At 36.1% G+C, this 22633-nt stretch overlaps 2 protein-coding genes and 1 long non-coding RNA gene across 3 annotated transcripts in view; 2 read left to right on the top strand and 1 right to left on the bottom strand.

The window, feature by feature from the left end:
* The window catches only part of LOC148835225 (uncharacterized), a 48763-nt gene extending 26926 nt beyond the window's left edge, over window positions 1–21837 (bottom strand). Inside the window, exon 1 of the long non-coding RNA XR_016091056.1 lies at window positions 21527–21837. This is a non-coding gene — a long non-coding RNA (uncharacterized LOC148835225). The remainder of the gene's footprint in view (window positions 1–21526) is intronic.
* On the top strand, window positions 4573–6333 carry cav4a (caveolin 4a). The gene is made up of 3 exons (XM_088917238.1): window positions 4573–4719; window positions 5447–5634; window positions 6183–6333. The coding sequence occupies exons 1-3, from the start codon at window positions 4573–4575 to the stop codon at window positions 6331–6333; spliced, it is 486 nt and encodes a 161-aa protein (XP_088773364.1).
* Window positions 15254–19039, top strand: cav3 (caveolin 3). Its single transcript, XM_088917721.1, has 2 exons — window positions 15254–15558; window positions 17437–19039. The coding sequence occupies exons 1-2, from the start codon at window positions 15448–15450 to the stop codon at window positions 17776–17778; spliced, it is 453 nt and encodes a 150-aa protein (XP_088773847.1). The 5' UTR covers window positions 15254–15447; the 3' UTR covers window positions 17779–19039.
* Window positions 21838–22633: the final 796 nt, after the last annotated feature.

Here is a 22633-nt window from a genome sequence, read left to right as displayed (position 1 = left end):
AACATGCCAATGTCAACGTTTGTGGGTAAGAACAATGTACAGTATGTCATGAAAACCAGATTTTACCACTATTTTCCAGCAGGAAACCGGCAGGGTTTAGTCTGAATGCTGCGTTCTTCTTTCCTGGAAAAAATAACATCTTTGGTTCAGAAATGAGCTGCTCATTGAGTCTAATGCTGCTGCTTTCTGTGTGATAATACAGACGTTCTATTTAGATTTTAGATTTTGCTGAGTGTCATTTTATGTTATTCCAATAGATTCTTTCCAGGGAACCATCCCTCACTTTCTAGCTTCCCTCTTTCAATTGCTACTTATTGCGCAAATTAAAAATACATGTTCTTTATTTTTCCATTGTGGGAAACTGCCTACTCCAGGGTAAATTATGTAGGTGGACAGTTCATCCAGAATGGAAAACTAGGCACTTTGTTTCCAATCAAGTGACTTACTGTTTGTGTTATGCTACAGACAGAACCAAAAAGGCAGGAATATGGACTTGTATGTACTTGGACTTAGATTTAAGATAAGACAAGATTTAAGATAAGAACAGAGAGGTTATGAATTAATAGCATGGCTTGCACATTTACTTGGTCTGGATTTGCTAGCCCCAGGAAACTGATCTATCCACATTACCCAGATACAAGCTTAAGTACTGGCCTGACTGCTCTGATAGCAGGCCCTCATGTTCATTACAAGGCAACACTTTGACACTTGTCAGTGCCAGCTTTCATATTTTTTTTAAATTCAGTGATCCTGTTTAAAATAAAAGACACAACAAATTACATTGCATTCATTAAAATTTAAATGAAGTTAAAATCAATTGGGAGGACATGAACTAGAAAGAGGAGAAAGCCCTAACATTCCACCCACTCTCTTTTGGAAATATCTGGTGAATGAATGTAGAATGTATTTAAAGTGTGAGGGTGCTCTTGGGTCATTTAGCTTAGTATCTTAATACTGTACGTGTGCTTCTGTTTAGATAGTGACTGCAATTCCTCTGACCTTTTATAACTTGGCATTGGAACTACGTTTCCATTCAATATACAGTAGAAAATAGTTTCTTTTAATCCTGAGCAAAGATCAAGTGAGGAATCTGTATAATATTGCAGTTTTCAATTTTGTATTATGATCTTTGAGTAGAGGGGTAGTTAAATTGAAATGTGAAGAAATTTAAGTACAGTATATTTCTATGCTGATTGAAAGTTCAATACTCTCTTTAGATACAGGTAGCCAGGAAAGATTGCATCTCAAAAAATGTTTTTTTCTATGGCACTGTATGGAGAAGTGAAGTAAAGAGAACATTTTGCGTATCATACTTACATTTTGAGAGTTCTGAGGGAGCTGATATTTCAAACACTTGAAAAATGAAAGCCAATAGCAAAAACAATAGCATATTCCTGCAAAAAGTCATTGAAACCCAGGTGTATTCTGGATTCATAGAGTACAAGACAGGACTGCACCCTGGATGAGACATCACAGTCCATTTTGGGAAACAAGTAGACCTTAGACAGGTCTTACTAGTCCTTACCAGCATGACTTTGGAAGGTGGGAGGAAACCAGAGACCATAAAACACACATGAAACAGATAGGAAATTGCAAATTCCACACAGAAGGGGCCACAGACCAGAACTGAATCCTGAACCCAATAAATGTGAGGCTAACTGCCACACCACCCTGCTGCCCAAGTCGAAGCATGTTAATAAAAATTGTGATATGAAGACCAGAAGAGAGCACAATGATTAGTAGCATTGATAAAGGGAAACTGCTGAAATCAGGATGGATGCAGATTGAATTTACACTGCTGGAAGTATAAAGAACAAAACAGAAATAAATGACATCTAGGTTGGAATTTCAGATGTTCGCTTTTGCTTTTTACAAAGCATACAGAGCTTTAGAAACCTAATTTCTTTTCAGCCTGTTGATCAAAAATAAATTGCCATGGAAACCCTATTTTTAGAAATTAACATTGATTGATTGTGTTATGTGGCTCTAAAGTGAGAATTCTCTCATTACTTTAAAATGTAATTAGTCCAATATATGTGATCTAATGTATTGACATGCAAACCTTTAAATTGTTCTGCTGTGGTGATGTGTCAGTTGTTACATTCGTCTTTAAATGAAAAAGATTTCCCACTAAAGCATTTTGATTTTTGGTGAACAGACTTTATTGATAAAGAGTTTCCGAGGGACCCTGAGCTGTATTGTGTACAGTATGTCCCCTGCAACCCATGTCAACACATAATAAACTTTCATCTAGTTTCTAGGTTTTCTGTAAATAAATAAAGAGAAACTGAATTGCTGTTTAAATTGATTAGGCTGTTACATGAAAGCGATAAAATGTTTTGTCTTTATATGTATACGTTCCCTATTGATTCATTGTTGAAAGACTTAGCACTTTCACAGTATGTTATTTCAATATTGATTGGCTATATCCTTCTCAGTAAACAGGTTTCATCTGGAATCCCAGCATTATAAAATATACAGCACCTACAGTAAAATACGACAGTCTCCCATCCAAGGACATCAATTTTATGTTAATATCCATCTAGCTTAGTGGGTTTTATGCTACCTCGTTTCAGGTTACCCGGGAGTTATTTTCTGAACGGATTATTTTCCCCAGCACATTTAAAAGGCACATTTTGCAGACTTTCAAGGCTGCCTTGAGCTATTAATAGCTTGTGGAGGCTGATCCGTTAATGGGTCCAAAGGTTGGAGAAAACAGATTTTTCTGAAAAGCACGTTGTGAAATCATTGGTAAGAGAGTTTGTCATCCTGAAAACAGCAGTAATGAACTGGCTTTCCACCTTGAGCATCTTCAACAAAACAAAGGCCAGTGTTGAGCAAAGCCGAGATTGCAAAAGCACAAGATTGGCTATTGCTAAAAAAAAGAGCTCTGCGTATTTGAATGGTCCATCTCAAATTTCGCTTTTATTTGCAAGTGCCAGAAAGGCTAGAGGTGGACCAAAATATGTTTTACCATACATTTTTCCCCTCATGTCTGTACCTTTAAGTCTATGCCATTCAAAGGAGGATCAGGCGAAATATTTATCCATGTAGCATCCAGTGCCGTGTTTAAATCAGATTTATGTAAGCACTTGGGTTGTATTTCATTTGTGCATAAACAGCTGAATTATAATAAAACAAGAAAATTAAAGGCTGTGAGAACCTACACAATGGCCAGCAGAGGACACTGTGAACCTACTGTATGTATGTGTTAAACATGTTTATATTATAGGATTAACTACCAGACATCTCAATGGGAAAAATTCTAACAGAAGATATAAAAGACTCTACTATATCAGCTGTATACTGGAAGGTAAGGAAGTAGGAGAACTTGAAGTGTTTTTGAAACAATCAGTTTTAGTTTAAAGCTTGTTTTTTTAATGAATTTATTACATCCTATGAGAAGCTGCTGTAGGAATGGAATTACTTAAAAGATGCAGTAACAAAGCTGCTATCCGTGGTGCTGAAATATTAACTCAACGCCCATTCCTAACTCCTGCAAATGAAACCAAATAATTGAATTAACACTATCATTGGAGAAAAAAATGGTTTCTCCATCCAAATGGTCAAGCAACAAGAAGTTATTATTTGACTTTGAACCTCTCAGTCATAGTTACAGAACCAAAGCTTATTTTCTTCAATAGCATTTTTGTCACCAGCATGAAGTTCTACTTTGACTGTCAATGAGTGTTTCTCCATGTAGATACACAATTTTTAATTGTTTCTGATGCCATCTATAACCTTCAATATAATTCCAGGTGCTTTGCTACTGCAAATGTAAGGAGAAGGATTTGAGGTATATAAGAAAATGGTCTGTACATTATGAGTAAATGCATGATGAAAGGTTGCTAATGGCTCGACTAACTGCAAATTCTATCACCAATGTTGTACGTATAGAAATTGACTATAGTATTGACAAATCCTGTTAAGAATACTTTGTTTATATAGACCCATGAAATGTATGACCTGTATCTTGATACAACAGGTTTCACTTTAGTCTGAAGAATTTTGTTATCAGCATAGCAGGTAATGTACTGTACATTTACATAGTGAAATTTAGATTTAATGACCTTGGCTTTGTGGACAGTAATGGATTAAGCAGTTTTATATTTAGAAAGTAAGATCCATTTTCCTGTAAATGTTGTGGTTTATATTACAAAAGTTATTTTACTGGAAGGAAAAAGTTTCAATTTGTTTTCATTCTGAAATTGTACAAAGGATAGCTGCTTTGTTGCTGAAGTCCCCCTCACATTTATGCACCTCATTAACATGTTATTCTTTTCATTAGCACCTCAGCACACTACCCCATATTTAAATTGTGGAATGTATCACGTTAGTACCAATAACCTGTTTATTGAGCTGCCAGTCAGTATAACAATGTGAAAACTGTGCTTGTTAATGGAAGTTTGGAGATTCCTTCAAGGAGAAAGTCAGTGTCTTGATACATCCCTCAGACAACATTAACATCAAGCAGTTTCACACAACGAGGGCTTTTGGAGTGTCCACTTTGGAGGTTTACACAGCTAGATCCTAGTCTCTTGGCTTTTTTTCTATTCTGTCCAACTTTCCGTGATGATCGAAGTGGATCATACTGCAGAAACCAAGAGTGCTCTTGATGAGGTAGAGCAGCAAGCAGAGGATAATGTCCACTCAGCCCAACAAGACACAATTCCTGTGGTGGAGAGTCGAGACCCAAGACGTGTAAATGCATACCTCAAGGTAACTGTAAATGAAAGTGACTAAAACAAATTATTTGATGTTTAATTGGAGAATCACTGCTTTAAACTGTCTCACTTCTCACTTAGTAGGAAAACATGTCTGAAGAAATGTTTTTAAGATTGTGGGTGAATGTTTGAAAGTTTGTTCTAAGCAGAAATTTATATGCAGAAAAGCTGACTTTTTTACTGCTTTTTTTAGGAAACTGTTAAGAATTTTTGGTTTCCATATTGAATGCAGAAACTATTATACAGACAAGTGAAATTTAAAAAAAATGTATTCTAAAATATTGGAATATAAGGTACAAAATGTTTAAAAATAAGTGTGCATACAGATTAAGGCAACTCCAAGTCACAGAACTTATATATTCCCTAATGTGATCCGGTTTTTAAAAATGCAATAAAAAAAACATTTAGAAGAACGTATTTCATGGTCTCCTGCTCATTTTGCTTGTCGTTACTGACCTCTAGAGGACATTTTTTGTTTTTTACTTTTTCACGTTTTTTTTTAATTTGTTTGACTTCTCAAAATTATCAACTCATCTGCTTTTCAGCTATAAGCTGAAATATTTTAAACAACAATTTATAAATGGTCTTTTTCTTGTACCAGGATCCTTCTTTTTTTTTCTTTGGTCAATGAAGAATCCTTGAACTTCAGGACAAAAAGATGGTGTATTTAAAAAAAAACAGTCTAATGACTAATGTAACAATTTTGTTTTTCCTGTCTTTAGGTTTCCTTCGAAGATGTGATTGCAGAACCAGACACAGTACATAGTTTTGACAAAGTGTGGATTTGGAGCCATGCCCTGTTTGAAGTTTCAAGGCTTTGGTTTTACAGGATAATAACACTTGTCCTTGCTATCCCTGTGTCTTTAATCAGTGGAATACTTTTTGCTATATTAAGCTGCCTTCACATTTGGTATGTAGGGCTTGAACTACCTCTTATTACTATGTACTGTACTAAATCATCTGCCCTCAATTTTTTAATGACAGTTTAATATAGTATTCGCATTTCACATGTCTCTAATAATTTTCTTGGCAGTCATTCAGAAATGCTAAAAAAAGGGAGCGATTTAGAAGCAAACCATAATTCATGCGGTTGATTTTCAATTTCTTTAAAGCTGAATAGCAACAGACAAATTGCAATCTAGCAGTTAAGTATGTGAAATACAGTAAATTGAATAATACAGTATTAATATTAGTTATTTGTTACTTAGACTTCACTACCCCTTTATATACAGTAATTTGCCGTTTTCTGATTTGTTTCAGAATGTGTTTTAAAATCTGTATCCTTAAAGTTCAATAAACCCATGTGATATAATTGATATTATAATTGTATGAAGAGGGAAGAATGTGTGATGTATTTAACCTCTCCGTTTAGGAATACACAAAAAAATGCATATTGTAAAGCTTTAAATTGCTGTTATAGTTATTCCGACAATTAAGTTTTCTGCATTTTCATTCCAGGTGCGTCATGCCTTGTGTCCAAATTCTGCTGATCAACATGAAGTCCATACAAACCATCTGGGGATCAGTCCTGGACATTGCCATCTCCCCTTTCTTTAGGAGTATAGGGAGGTGTTTCAGTGCAATCAGTGTGCGTTTGGCTCATGACTGAAACCTTACGTTGGGTCAAACATCTAAGCTGGCATCATACAGTACGGTAAAGAAAGGAATGGATGACCATGCAACTTGTCTTAATAGATCACATCCCAGAAGTAAGTGGTCCAAATTGATGGGTATAGATCAGGAAGCACTGAAAAGTTCTACCCTTGTTGCATTTGGTACAAAAGCTGTTGTCTCAAGCAGCGTGAAAAGCAAACAAATTTAGCTACAGAAAAAGTGTGAAATACAGAAATCATATGAAAGACTAAGGCTAGCTGATGATCCATAAAACTATTGGGAAATAAAATCTGTTGTTTTAAAGGGTTGTGCTGCTAACGACAGCAATAAAACAAAAATGGGAATTTAATGGGAAGACAGCCATGCTTAATTTGTCAAATTTGTCAAAATGGCACAGGATCAAAGGAGCACCCTTTCCTTGTCAAAATGCCAATGTTAATATTTACTCCAGACCTACAAAAAATCAATTACAAAATATACTTTCTTAAACCTTATGTATACACTTTTGGGACAATGGAGTACATTTTAGGCTTTCTGTTAATGACAGAATTTGTTAGATTGTTGTAGAATTGCTAGCAGATTTATTAGTACCAATTAGTAACAATTCATAGATGTTATTGTTTAGTCTTTACTCATACTGTATATACAAGGCTGCATTTTTGCTGCCTGTCTGATTTATCTTTTTGTTCTTTTGGGCTAAATTGTAATGTACTTTTTAATTACGCCTCCATTAATTGGAATGATTTTTAACATTATTCAACCTTGTTTATTGATTATGATGAGGAATTATGCTGTGTTTGAAATGTATACCCTGAAGGAGTATGTTTGCATTCCTTATGAAAATGTATGAACAACCAAAGCCTGGAAACTTGCAAGGAATGACCTTCTCTGTGTAAAACAAAAGAACTACCAAAGTTTGTACTAACACAATTATAAAAAGGACCAGTACTATGATGCTATTGTGCTGAATTTATTAAATTGTTCATTTAAAAAAATGAAAACTCTGTTGTGGTAATATTTATGACTGCAACACATCACTTTTCAGTAAGCTTAGTATCCATTGGGATTTTGCCGAGCTGAAGCCTAATCCAGCAGGCACAAGGCACTAGGCAAAGTTACATTCTGGAAGGGACATCACTTCATCACAGGACACGCACACAAGGGGTCCTTTACAGATGCCAATTAACCTATAGAGAATGGGTCTGGACTGTGGGAGGAAACCAAAGTACCCAGAGAAAACCCGGACAAACTTGAGGATGGACCATATCTGGGGGGAAGTGACAGCTCCATGTCACACTACCACTTACTGATGCAGCATAAATGTATTGAAAAAAAACATGGATTATGGGTAATAGACAGCTCTTGTTTATACAGGTCTTAAAGATGCAGAATACGGCATGTTCAGAGGAGACATTAAAAAGATGTTTATTTTCTGCATTTAACTTGATTCATTGACAGCTCCTTTTACCATATAGGAGATATTGTATGTGTGACAGCACCTTAAATATGTACAGTATACAGTGCACCAACTATATATATTCCTTCCTGTATTACTTGGTTGAAATTTGAGACCAATTATTACACCATGCGTCTCAATCAATTAAGGTTAAAAAAAAATGTAATATCAAATGGGATCATTTCTCTTTTGCAAAGCATCATAGGAGATCATTAAAAGAACTTATGAAAGATTATTTAAGGGGCATTTGTTTTGCCCCTTGGTTGCTTGTTTAGTAACTCAGCAGCTAAGGGAATCTAAAATATTATCCGGCTATTTCAGAAAACTGGGCCTAGAGTTTAAGACTCAATCTGGCTTCAAAGCCTTTTCCAGATATCTAAAACTCTTTATGTAAGGAAGAATCTACTTTTATCTGTCCTGAATGGTTTCACCCCATCATCCTTGTTTCACTACTGTGTGCAAAATAGTCCCTTGAGTTGGTCCAATCTTTATCCCTTAGGTTTTTATACTGTACACTTGTATCGAGTCTTCAAAACTGAAGAGATGTGGCCCCCTTGTTTGTCTTGTTGAGAAAGTAAATTAATTAACCCCCAGATCACCTTATCAGTCACTAGTAATATGAAGACATGAACAATTACATTGTTGAGATGTGCCTATAATATTAAAAAAAAAAATACAAAAATTGCCACTTAAACTATCTTGGTTCTGAAATTAAAGTAATATCTACAGTAGGTGTACTTATGAGAAAGTTCCCTAGAGACTTTTCTAAACTGTAACACTGAAAAACAAGCTTAGCTATAGGGTTAATTGGTTCTTTTAAGAAATGCATTAACACACTTTCAAATTACACAAAGAATGGAACTCTCATCAAACATAGGACTTAAATTACGCTTGCGATTTCAAACTAAACAAAATAACAGCTAGCTCTGCTTATCCTAAAAACAGGTCTATTTTCACAGCAGACAAGGAAGCTATTGACATTTAATGAAAGGGCTATTTCATGTGAGGTCTGAAGGTACTGCATATTGGAAACATCTGCTGTTTATGTCAAATCATGCATTTTATGGGGTGTGATTGGAATGAAACTGGGTGGAAAGAAAATAAAACACTTGCTTTTCAGAGCAGATGGAATAAAAACTAATTTCTGTCAAAATGGATGAAATTCTAGTTATTTCTCTCAGGATTGTTAGAAGAAACGTTCTTTAGTTCTAAATGAGACCAAAAAAAACCCCATCACCCCAAGCCAAGGAATTTGTTGCTTGACTGTCTCGGATTTTGCTAGACAAATTCACCTGGGTGAGTTTGGTGCAGTAGAGTTAAGAAATGCTAGCCATTTAAAATGTGTGACCTCTCAGATGTCAACCTGAAATGTACAAAAGGGCCTTGTCCAGAAAAATCACTCAACTCCAAGTAGACATTTGCTCTTCAGCTAGGACATCTGAGAAAACAAAAAAAGCAGTATCTACTATTTCACTTTGTTGACAAATTGGCATAAAAGTGGTTAGTGAGTTACTGTTAGTGTTGGAAATCAGGTGTTAAATCTGAACTTATTTCTGTAAGAACCTTTGGGACTAGTTTCCATTTGTTGTGAACCAAAACAGTTTTGGTTTTAAGCACATGAATGGGTCATAACCCCCATCCCATTTCAGTGGTATTGCCTGCAACAGGGGGTAATGAACATCTTTCTGTGTTATGACAAAACTTTTGCAACTCCCAAAACTTATTTCCATTTCACAAACCACAAACTATGGGGAAAACATAAATGTACCTTAGCAAGCCTGTCCCAAAACTCTCAAATTCATTTTTCTTACAAAATGAGATGATATACTGTAGCAACGGTTCTTGATTAGTTTTTGGTAGAGCAGGAAAATTGAGGATTTTGTTGACAGACTTTAAAAAAGTCCCATTTGCTATGAATTGTACTTAAGGACAGTCATCCAACAGTCACTCAAGACATCAGGACAAGGGGTGTTACCCTGAATGAAAAATTGCTGGTAGTGACCATCCATAAAAAGGGTGACAAAACAGATGTATCTAATTGTAGCTAATTCAGAAAAGATAAGGTAAGAAGTGCTGGAGTTCTTGTTTAGTTAATTTGATAGGGTTCATTAAACAAGCAAAAATATTAACTGACCTGCACTGAGCATGCACTATGGTATTTTTTTTTTTTCAGAAAGCCTTAAATAACCTTTCTCTTAAAAGATTAATTATTCAATTGTAGGGGAAATGTATTCAAGATATTGTGTGCAATTAGTGGAGATCTTTATTAGGACCCACTACTCCTGGTCTTCTTAGTTTTTATCAATGATCTAGATTAGGCTGTATCCAGTAAACAAGTGAAGTTACCAAAATAGAGGGATTATGAAAGTAATTGCATAATGACTTAGAGTGAGCTCAGGCCTGGGCTAAAGCTTATGCTTAACATAGACAGGGACAGAGTAGTGCATGTCCTGTAGGTAGCAAAGTAGTCCAGAATAAAAAAAGCTACAGTAGCTAATGAAAATTGAGACTTATTATATGTAGAATAATCTGTTACAATCTCCAAATAACATAGGGCAAGCAATTACAATTGCCTACATTTTAAAACGTAAACAATTTGAACACACTATATATGAGGTTATATACTTTAAAAACATAGAACTTAAATCAAGGAAAGTTAGTTTTAAAATTGTACAATGAGCTAGTAAGATCTCATTTAGAATATTGTGTACAATTACAAATAACACAATGAGTGCTTTGGAATCAGTTCAGAAAACAGCAATAAAATTCCTGGGATAAAAGGAATTTCCTACATATTGTAGGCAAAATGAATTAACCCTTTTTGTTCTTAGACACAGACCAATATGAATGTTGAAAACCCTCAAAGGCAGTGACAGAGTCAACCCAATGGACTTATTCAGAAACAAAATCTAAAGCTCAAACTGAGGGATACAAGTAAAAACTACTGGGAAGTGCTTTTAAAACTGACAAGTGAAAAGGCAGCACTTTTGAAAAGAAAGTGTTGTATAGGACCCAGGCTTCTTTTAGAACATAGCTGGATGAGTTCTAGCTATTAGCTATTATCAACCATAAAAATATATACTGTAGGCTTAATGATTTGTAACATTAGGTTAAGTGCTGGAGTTGATACTTTAGTTCCAATATAGACAGCCTGAATCTTGCCAGGAAATCCCAGCCTGCAAACGTTAATTCCTTTGCTAAAGAACACAGAAGACACACTTAACATACAGATTAGAGATATATTCTCATTGAGCAGGTATATTATGAGTCAAATGTTTCCATTTTAATAGGAGGTTTTGCTGTGCAATAATCTGTCCATGGTTTCATCCAGTAAGTAGCAAGATTTTTTTTTTTAGAATAGCTTGCTTTCACAAAAGTTGTAGTGTAGGTTTTAACTGTTAGAAGTGTGCATTTTATTTCCCATAACTGCTACTATACATCCTTTTAAAGTGGATCTACAACATTCCATATGGTAGGCCTCACAGTAAATTAATGTCCAAAATTCTGTACAGCTGTTCTAATAAAAGGATGGACCACAGGACTCAGTTTACTGTAAGGATTAAATGGGGAATCACAGCCGTGTCTGACATGTCGCACCATCGTCTATTTTGGTCTCTCTCCTGGGAGCATGCTCTGTACGATTTTGCAGACTGCTGACAATATTTCTTTAATTAGGTCCACCTACCCCCATGCATAGTTTAATCAGCATCTACAGTATGAACCCTTTAGAGATGGTTTAAATAAACCTTGGCATTCCTCAGATCTCAAACCTTAGCAGTCCCACATAATCATGGAATGATAAGTTGGAAGCAATTTAAGCGAGTCTTTGCAAATCTTTACTTTAAGTGATCGTATGGTATTCAATCATGTTTTAGATGGAATTGGCAACATATGTTCGGCTGTCAAAGAGAAATCTAAAGTTAGGATACATTGAAAAAGCAGTTCAAGATTCCTCTCGCAATACACTGTTATCTATTACCTCAAGAAGTCTCCTTCGTGAGTTGTGCGCTGAGAACTGACATTTTCGAAACATAGCAAATCAGACCAGATAAAAATCAACCACATTAAATAGGGATTTATTTATTTTAATGTAATTATTTGTTTACATTAGATACACTTCTATTCGTGCATGCTATATCACGTGTGAGGTTAATTACATTTTCATTGCATTTGCTCTACGGGGAAATAGAAAGTCTATCTAAATTGTAAATTTATTATTAAATTTCTATTTACTGCTCGCTGGACAGGAAAAGCACAAATCTGCTGTTTAGGAGGAGCTAAGCATGAGTGGCAGTAATTTCTGGAATGCAGTGCAGTAGGCACAGTGAAGCCAAGCATGCCAGGCTCTGTAATCCTATGCTGGCAGAACATATGAGTTTATGTGCACCGTCTTATCAGTGAGAGATACTGGAAGGATTGATTTTTCAGTGATAAATAATACCTGTGCTTACAACAATATTTTTCTCATATGTTTTTAAGTTAAACCTGATGTACTCTTATCCTAGGTATTCATTTTTCCAGTGTGCATAACCAGTTGAAAGAGCTGATTTTCTAGCAATGCACACAATGTTTTTAAGAAGTAAGATGGAAATACCAGAAGGGATCTGAGGCCAAGATGTTGAATACATCATATATAACTATTTTAATTACTTATTAATATGGCTGATGATTTTATCCAGGATTGACTTACACTTGTACTCCTATTGAAAGCAGGACATTGTTGATCCAATTTAAGTACCTTGACTAACAGGAGTGTCCTACCTGAGATTTTTGAATGTATTGCTCAGAGTTCATTCAATAGAGGGGTTGGATCAACAATTTACAGTTAATGTAATATATTATGCAGCATTATTCCAAACCAGAAAGGTAAATTGTAAAACCTATACTTTGCAATTCTGTGGAGAGTAAGCTAACAGACTGCAGGAGTCTCCATAAACTTTTCACAAGTTATACAATGGGTGAAAAAATACAGCATATAATGCAATATGGACAATCACAGAACATAATGCTCACACTTATACTCATAGTATGGTAAAAGCAGAAAAACAATACAATAAAAAGCAAAATATAGTATCAAATAAAAATATCCAGTGTAAAAGAAGCAAATTTGTAATTGCTCACTGAGAATTATAAAATGAACAACCCTATTAAGAAATAGTTTCCTTTACTGACAGCTTTAAAATATTAAATATCGTTGCAAAGTTTTAACAATCCATTGAAAAAAAAGGTTCATCTTAAGGTCGCAGAGCTCATTTGAATGCTGTAACATCTGCTTGACTGTCAGCAACACATCAAGAAACTGAACCTCACCAATAAATGCATAAACCCTGGTGTGACATTTGTATTATATGTAGTAAATAGGCAAATTACAAAGCTTGGACAGAGCTTACTCTGTCTGTGATACGCCATTACTTAATTGTTTCAAAATAATCATGAGTGCTTTCTATTGAAAAGAATTTTGCTGTTCACGCTAATGTAAAATACCATTTCCTAAACACTAACTATTTGCAGACATTACTACACAGCTTATTATTAATAATACACATTATATAATATTATTGGGGGATGCCAGAGTGTCATTGTTGCCTCATAGCACATGTTGCCTCATAGGGGTGCTATTTGTACAGTATGTTCTCCCCATGTTTACATGGGTTTCCTCTAGGTACTCCAGTTTCATGCAGGAGCCCAAAGACATACAGTATTGGTAGGTTAATTGGCTTTATTGAACCTGGTGTGTGTGTCTGTGTGCCTGTGTGTGTTGTGCCCATTGCTTGAGGGGATAAGTTTTGGCTCCCTCACAACAAAATGATGTACTGCATAAAGTGATTAGAAAACGGACGGATTACATTGCTGGCACAGCATTATTAATAAGAAAAAAGCAATATTTCAGTTTTCAAGATTTACTGCCACCTGGAAATTCAAATTCAGTTTTTACTTTCTGATGCTTAAGCTTTCCAATGCATTCAATACTCATCGTTCATTAAGTTGTAAAAATATTTTGAAAGCCAGCACGCCAGCCAGATACAGTAAATAGTATTCACATTGAATTAATCACATTATCTTTACAGCATTGTAATACCTGAGATATGTGAAGGCTTCTTTTCATGGGTTTTTATATGAAAAAGATTTAGTGGCTTTAAATGAAAAACAGAAAACAAAGCTACTGAAAAAACTTGAGTTTCAAAGATCTGACTAGTACAGTATTCTATTCACATAGCACATCGCCATCTCTGATTCAGAGGTGAGAATATCCAATTAACTCACCAGACAAAAAGGAGAAAAACTCATTTCTGGAAAATGGCAAACTGATTCATTTTATTAAATTAATGTGGATCTTGATTTTTTGTGATTAATATGCTACTGCTAATATGAGCTTTAGAATGAAACGCATACTGTGCAACATTATCTTCCACAACCTAAATGTTAATTGAAATGGGCCTGTGTGACACTGTGCTGATTCCTTGTCATTCTTACCCAGTGTGCAATCAAAATTCTAGACATAATTCATTGACAAAAATGTATTCTGCCTAATATCAAATGCTGTTTCTGGAGATATTCTCAAGAATTCACACACAACAGACTCAGCAAAACAAAGCAGCGAAAAAGAAATACTCTTGGATTTTTAGGGAAGATGATTCACTTTGAAAGTAAGCTGAATAAGTTGGTATAAAAGTGTGACAGCTGAAACAAAATCTAAGATCCTCTTTCCTACTGTACATATGAAATAATCAGTTCAGTAAGAAAATATCTTCCAAATACAGCAATCAAAAATGTAATGATTAGCAGCAAATATAAAACCTTCAATTAATTACAATAGATTGCATGTCCAACCCATCTGAGTAGGCTTAAGTGATCTGAAAAATACATTCAGCAACACAGAACTATAAAAGATGTTATGTGAAAAGCTTAACGAATGGAATGATGGCTTTGAAACCAACATGAGAGCATAACGCTCACACCCATACTCATTGTATGGTAAAAGCAGCATTCTTATTCAGTGCGCAGCCTTATTTTCTGTATCCAGTAATTTTATGGCAAATGCGTACATGCTGTTTCAACTCTTTATTGGAGAATCTTGTCTCTACAGTGGTGAACAGAGTTAGGTGTGGAGAGAAAACGGCGATGAGAAAATTCACATTTTTTAAATGAAATGTGCCAATACATACGTCCTCATGGAAACATGAAAACGCAAAGTTTTGTCAATTCCATATCTGAGAGTTTATGCAAATGATTAAAACAAAGACTTTGTAGCTGTAAATGTGCAGCATGAAAAAGGTAGAGCTCTAGAGTATAACTTGCTGCCCATTTGGAAACCTCTTAGCAAACCCCAGCAATTACAGAAGATTGACCTAACAGCACAGTGTGAAATGTAACACTGGCTTGGTTTCCCCTTTAAGAAATGCTTTTGGTCTTAGTGTGAGTTATGAACTCTAGGCTGGTCTGGGACACTGCTGTGCCCAGATTTGACAGGACAGATCTTACAGTCTGTAGCAGCTGTCTGCAGGCATCTGGGGTGCGGCAGCACTTGCAAACGAAGAACAGAGACTTTTGACTGCTTCACACAAACCCCTGCCCATTGTGTGGTGCTTCTTCTTTTGCCTTCTCCAGCCTTCAGCATTCTTCCTTGTCTTAATCGGAGTCTCTGGAAGAGCCATGGCAGAGCAATACCACACTAATGAGGAGAAAATTCAAAAAGACAGCCACACCAAGGAGATAGACTTGGTCAACAGGGACCCGAAACATATCAATGAGGATATAATAAGGGTAAGGGATAAGCTTTTCCACTTCTTCATTTGTGAAACTGCTGGATCTGTTAGATACCTACAGTTTCAAAAGTGGATGTTATTAGAATATGTTTTTAAAAGATAACATGCACACATGTCATTTGTTGTATTTAAAGGTCCTGTCCTTTATAGCACAGAACCCAAAATAGCTTGAGGCCTGTTTTACTTCTATGGTTGAATCCTGCAGTTTTATTTATGGAAAAAAATGAGAGGGAGCCATCATGTATTTTAATAGGTCTTGTTGCAGAGTAGAGGGCACACACAACACATAGAATTGCTTATAATTTTCCCTACATTTTAATATGTTTTGAAAAAAGTAGAATATTAATGGCAGATTGGGAAGACACCTATAGGGAAAATTCTAAATTTCAGAAAATTACATTGATTGCATCATACAGGCTTGGATTAGATGCAGTATGCTATTTAGTTGATATTAGGTAATATAATGTCCTTCAGGTGAATTCTGATTAGTGTGCAGTGTTTTCCTTTGGTAGTGAATATGACAGCTCTGTTTTTCAAACTTTAATAGTCTGAAGCAAGTCACTAGGTTACAAACTCCGTAATGGATAATGCAAACTTTTTGTAGTAGCGTTACAGTATATAAAGCGCATGAAACTGTAATACAGTCAAATATACAGTGTTACTGAATATTAAATGTCACGCCCTTTTCAGCCTTGTAATAAGATACTATAAGTGGAAGCCTTTACAATATTAGGAATACAAATCTACACTTCCGTACAAGGAGTTAAGGAAACCTGACAGTGCTCGGTTTCTTTGATATTCAATACTTTTTATTTTGGTTTAGTAGCCATAAAGATTATATTAAATTTAAATTGGGGAAAAATTGCTTTAATCTGCTTTTTGAATATAAATCTATCCCATATGGTCCTTGCCCCAAAAAGTGTAATAAACATTTGTGGTTTAGGTTACACATATCCTTTTTGTTTACAAGTAATGTAAAGCATATATTGGAAAAAAGTAGTAGAAGTGGTGGCAGATTTAAAAAAATACACTTATCGCACAACCCATTTAAAAGATTTACTTAAAATTGCACTGAGGCTAAACTTGAGTGCAACTGAAAACTTTCACCAACATTTTTACTCATGATCATCCCATAAGACATTACACTATTAAACCTACTGTATGACCAACTAGAAGGAATTCTAAAAGAATTTAGAAAGTTTAAAGTTTCTTTTCTATACTTCTTGTGCAGGTTTTTATCACACATTAAAATGAGCAATTAAGCAACTTAAATGTTATAAAATCCAAAAGAGGATCAAGACAAGAAAGACTTTTTGGGACAATTACCAAATAGAGAAATTCAACAGTTTTTAACCCACTACTGATCTCTACTTACAGTACATATTACTAAGTAGTTTTGACGAGAACAATGTGGTAAAAGCATGAATTATCCTGTTTTGTACCTGTTGCTTGCTAGGGTAGGCTCCTGAACGCCTGCAACCATAATGGATATTCCATGGATTATACTTCACAAAGAGTGTGGATTATAGAAATATACAAAGATTTGTTTAATATGTACAAGACACCTGCAGGGAGTTTTTAAAACATCGACTTCAAAAACTTGTGTCAGTCTTGGTCTGCCGATCTGCAATGCAGCCAACAGCATCAGCTTTGTAATAATCATTGAAAACTCTCAGCTGCTTGTTTTGGGTGGGGTCCAAAGACTGCTTGCATTTTCTGTTCCAGCCCCACACTCATGTGTGAATATGATTAAATAAATAAAACGGTCAAGCTCTCGCATGAAATGAATATATATTGATGGTGTTGTGCTGGCGAGTAGTCATTTTTGCTTTAAACAGAACACTCTTCCTATTGACAAGGTTTATTTGTCCCCCAGGTGGATTTTGAAGATGTGATAGCTGAGCCAGATGGAACACACAGTTTGGATGGAGTGTGGAGGGTCAGCTATACAACCTTCACTGTCTCTAAGTACTGGTGCTACAGAGTGCTGTCTGCCATCTTTGGTATTCCTGTGTCCTTGCTGTGGGGCTTCCTCTTTGCTTGCATCTCCTTCTGCCACATCTGGGCAGTCATGCCGTGTATCAAGAGCTACATGATCGAAACCCAATGCATTAGCAGAGTCTACTCACTCTGCATCCATACCTTCTGTGACCCCTTGTACGAAGCAATGGGAAGGATCTTCAGCAGTATCCGAGTGGCTCTCCGCAAGGAAGTGTAGATCACAGCTCTCCAGGATCGGCTTTGGATTCAGTAATCATCACTATTTCAATGATTTCAATGGCACACGCCCACTTCAATCATGGGACATTCAGTGTAACTGGGGGATTCTTTTAAAAACTTCTACAGCCTTTTATTGTTGACAGCAAAAGAACAATTTCTCTTCAGTCAATCCCAATGCAACTACACAGTTGACATCACTGCTTATAACTGTCCTGTTACTATCCATATTATTTAAAAAGTGTTATGGTGAATCACGTAACTATAACTTAAAATTGGTTAATAACATTATTCATGTAATGGTTCCCCCAGAAATTGCCAAATTAGTTTAAGTGCAATATTCTGAGAATTTAAATAATTCTGCAATAAATTGGATTTACTTCTTGTTAATATACATTTCCTTTAAGTTGTAAAAGGAAAAATGTATATAACTTCAGTTTCAAAAATCTTACTCTACGGTTTTTCCATAATTGTTGATTTCATGTGCAATGTGTGTAGAAAAATATGAATAATAATCAGAGAAGGTGATTCATTTATCAGTGCTTTCCCACCAATGGTCCACTTGTTACATTCACTTTAGAGACCACCAAGTTATTTCAACCCTTAAACGGAATAAATTCAAGTCTCAGATACAGATTGGTATTGTTTATTGTTTTTTAGTGCCAGTCGTGGTTGACCTGAACAGAATATTATACAAATGATACAATGGTAAGAATACCTTGATAAATTATGTTAGTGTTGTATCCTGTGTTGTATTCTCAGCATATTTTTATTTAATTAATGTTTAAAAAATAACAATATTAAAGAAGTATTTATACTGTAGTGCTACTACATTTTCTTAATTTGCGTGTGTGCAAATGCTACATGTGTTTTTCTTAGTAACGCAATACTATACACTTTACAAATGACTACAAATATCCCAAGATGCAAGTGTGAACTTCCTTAAAAAATGCCAGATAAACAGTGGCATAAAAAGAACAAAAAATGCTAAACTGGTGGATCATACCTTTGCCATTAATTAATAAATGCAATTAATTGCAAGCATTTGATCTAAAACTCCACATTGAACAGTGTACAGAAGAGTGTAATGGGTTTCAAATAAGAGGGGGCAATCTGGATTGTTCTGTTGCTAGTAGTTTATTCACCTAAGGATCTGATTACTGTATACAGTTATTTCTTGAATGATGTCAGGGAATTAAAGTCAACAACACAAGTGGACTGTGTTGAAATTTGTATTCAATAAATGTTATTTGTTCAGACTGCAGTAAACCAGACCAGCATTTCCTTTTCAATCAACTTTACACAGATCAGCTTAGATGTTCCACTGTAACCATGGACGATAGTTCTTACACAGACTCCTTCAATAACTTACTGCTACTAACAGCTAATTGTGATTATCAAGCACCAGGAAGCCAGAGGGTATCTGGTTATGAATACGATTTAACCCTTTAAAATACAAAGAAGAACATTTGATTTTCGTCCCACAGGCTTTGACTACCACTGTACAACATAACAATAGTAGTTTTTGCAATTGAGATGGCAGAACAGGTCTGTCAATCCAAACTTACCCCAAAAGTGAAAGGTAAGGTGCAGATGACATGAATGTTCTATATAAAAAAGGGGAACAACTATCTGAACCTTTGAAAAAACACTTGTTACAACCCACTTCATTTTGGATCTAAACACCAAATACGAGCATATTTGGTCACGCGAAATCAATGGCATTCACATTTACACTTTGTTATTGAAGCGTATTATTAATGATTCAGGTTACTCTCTAGAAGTGTGTGTGAGATAACCGAAAAAAAAGAAAAGGGCACAGGCAATAGAGAGGCCCTCTGTAAAATTTTAATGCCATTATATAAATTTCTTCCTCCATAAAGAACAGTCAATAATACACAAATGCAAATAACTATAAATATAAAGGTAGCGGTGTAGAGCAGTGGGTGGGCTCTAGACTTAAAACTATATAATTATAGGTTAAGGTTAAGTAATTCACTCTGATTACTTTGGTAATGCCCAGATAAATAAATGGATACAAATGTAGGTGGTGTTGAATAAAAGTTGTAGGCAAAATAGGAGTCAGAAAACCTTATTCAACTACCAAAATTTGGCGCTTGTTGTTTACATTAGCAGGAGCTAAAGAAAGAATGTAAGGTTTACATTAGGCACACAATCCTGTGATAATTAGTGCCCCTGTCCACTTTTGGGCATGAGTTTGACACTAGATTGGGAAGTCTACAGTCAGGAGTTTGCACATTCTCCCCGTGTTCACAAAGGTTTTCAATGGGTGCTTCAATTTCCTCCCATCTCCCAATGATATACTAACTATATTTGGTGGCTATTCTAAATTGGCTCTTTCTCTGTGGCCCCGCTATAGACTGGCACCCTATCTGAGGTGAAAGATGTCATGGGCTCCCGGTTCTTGCACCCTATGATTCTGAGGTTCCATAACCCTCTTAACAACCTGCAACTCTCTGGTAATGGATGGATCTGTTAAGCCTTGCATAAGTTTTGCTCCATGGTACTGTAATTGCCCATTTACTGTTATGTGCTTACACATGGGAGGAAGAATACATGGGAATTGGTTCACGGGAAGAATACAATGGAATTTAAACTCAAGACTGAATTGTGCTTCTTTTACTGTGCGGCCTAGGAACTGTAGGCTTCACATTGTGGTAGTAAAACAGCAACACCATTCATACTTTCTCAATCAGACAATATTCCAATGCACTACCTCTGGTCTCCATAACTAGCCCGTGCTGTAGGGGTTGAGAGGTCCATCTCCTAAACACACACACTAAAGATATCAAATGGAGTAAGAAATATACCGAATAACAGGGGTGGATATTCCTAAGAAAGTTGAAACAAAAACATACAATACACCACACTGGTTCTGACATGCATATACACATGGGTTATTCTCAGATTACGATAGGGCCACAACTCCCTGAGGTAGCAAGAGGATACCGCCATTGACAGATTGGTGCGCACACATCAATTCGCCTGGCAAGCTATTAGAGAGGTTGATAGTGTGTGTAGGACATTAGCAAGCTGCCAATGACCAAAAAATTGGTTGAGTCAGCCAGACATTAGAAAGCAGCACCACCAATCAAAGAGCTAGAGCAATGAAGTAAAAGTGTGACAGAGGCTGATATGTCCAAGTGCATGGGACAAGGAACCAGTCTGCATTACTGCATGCTTAGACAACCTTTAAAACATACAACAGTGAATTGAGGACGTAGGCATCAATTAAGTACAATTTTCCATTTTTCAAAATGGCTGTTCTAGGGGGCAAATTGTTTTTCTGTCCTATAAGGTCCATGGAATTATTCTTTCTGTTGAGTACTCTGCTTTTCAGTGCTGGCAGTAACTGAACATGTATGAGATGAGAAATAGACAGCAGCTGCCTTCACCAGGACACATTCACATGATGCAGGTGAAGAGCACAGGTAAGCACCACACATGTAGGAGGTGCAGGCCTCCACCCACAGGCAAAATTTGACTTTCATATTTGTGAGGATAGGAAAGTGACTAAGCAAAATATTTTCTTACTGATATACTGTATTAACTGTCAGTGTAATGTGTATTTACAGCCAATGAAATCAAATATTCACCCTGCATGTTTATTGCTTCACTTCTGTATTTCAGTTATTTAAAAAATGGTGTATGAAGTTTAATAGTTTTACAAAATTATATTGATTTTCAGATACATTTGCTTTATCACAAAGTTGAAAAGTTATACTTACATGTAATTGTCTCTCCTTCTGGTTAGTGTAAAAATCCATGTGTTCTCTGGGGTCTCTTTAGGATCTTCTATGGAAAAAAGAAGTTCTTTTCTTCCCAGTTTGTATCCTCTTTCTTATTTGTCTCATCACAGGAAAACTTTGTTATAATATGGCTATTCCATATGATAAGCTATTCCAACTTTGCAAAGTGGGACCTAAATGACAATTCCAGACAAATATGTTGCAGCTAAATGAAATAAACACAGTAACATTCTAGAAGCGCCATTTGGCATAAAATAATTTTCTAATGCTTATCTGAGTACCCAAACAAAAAGCGCTAACCTGGAAGTGAAACCATTTTGTCAAGGGACCAACCAAGCCTGAACTCACCTGCAGAAGTATTTATATCTTGCAGCCTGCCATAACCTTTATAATAGCAGAGACCCTCAATTATGCTACCATATACATTCTAGGAACTGGGCACATTATAAATGTTCGGAGATAAGGGGAGAAATATCTTTATAGTAATAATAATAATAATTGCTTACACTTATATAGTGCTTTTCTGGACACTCCACTCAAAGTGCTTTACAGGTAATGGGGACTCCCCTCCACCACCACCAATGTGCAGCATCCACCTGGATGATGTGACGGCAGCCATAGTGCGCCAGAACGCTCACCACACATCAGCTATTAGTGGGGAGGAGAGCAGAGTAATGTAGCCAATTCATAGATGGGAATTATTAGGAGGCCATGATTGGCAAGGGCCAACGGGAAATTTGGCCAGGATGCCGGGGTTACACCCCTACTCTTTTCGAGAAACGCCCTGGGATTTTTAATGACCACAGAGAGTCAGGACCTTGGTTTTACATCTCATCCGAAGGATGGCGCCTGTTTACTGTATTGTGTCCCTGTCACTATACTGGGGCATTAGGACCCACATGGACCGCAGGGTGAGCGCCCCCTGCTGGCCCCACTAACACCTCTTCCAGCAGCAACCTTAGTTTTTCCCAGGAGGTCTCCTATCCAGGTACTGATCACACCTGCTTAGCTTCAGTGGGTTGCCAGTTGTGAATTGCAGAGTGATATGTAACAGGAAAAAGCACATTCCAATAAATGATTATTGTA

Source organism: Atractosteus spatula, chromosome 5 (genome assembly GCF_055471065.1).
Source record: "Atractosteus spatula isolate fAtrSpa1 chromosome 5, fAtrSpa1.hap1, whole genome shotgun sequence".
Lineage (NCBI taxonomy): Eukaryota > Metazoa > Chordata > Actinopteri > Semionotiformes > Lepisosteidae > Atractosteus > Atractosteus spatula.
Note: the sequence above shows the minus strand (reverse complement) of the source record. Positions and strands in the feature narration are given on the sequence as shown.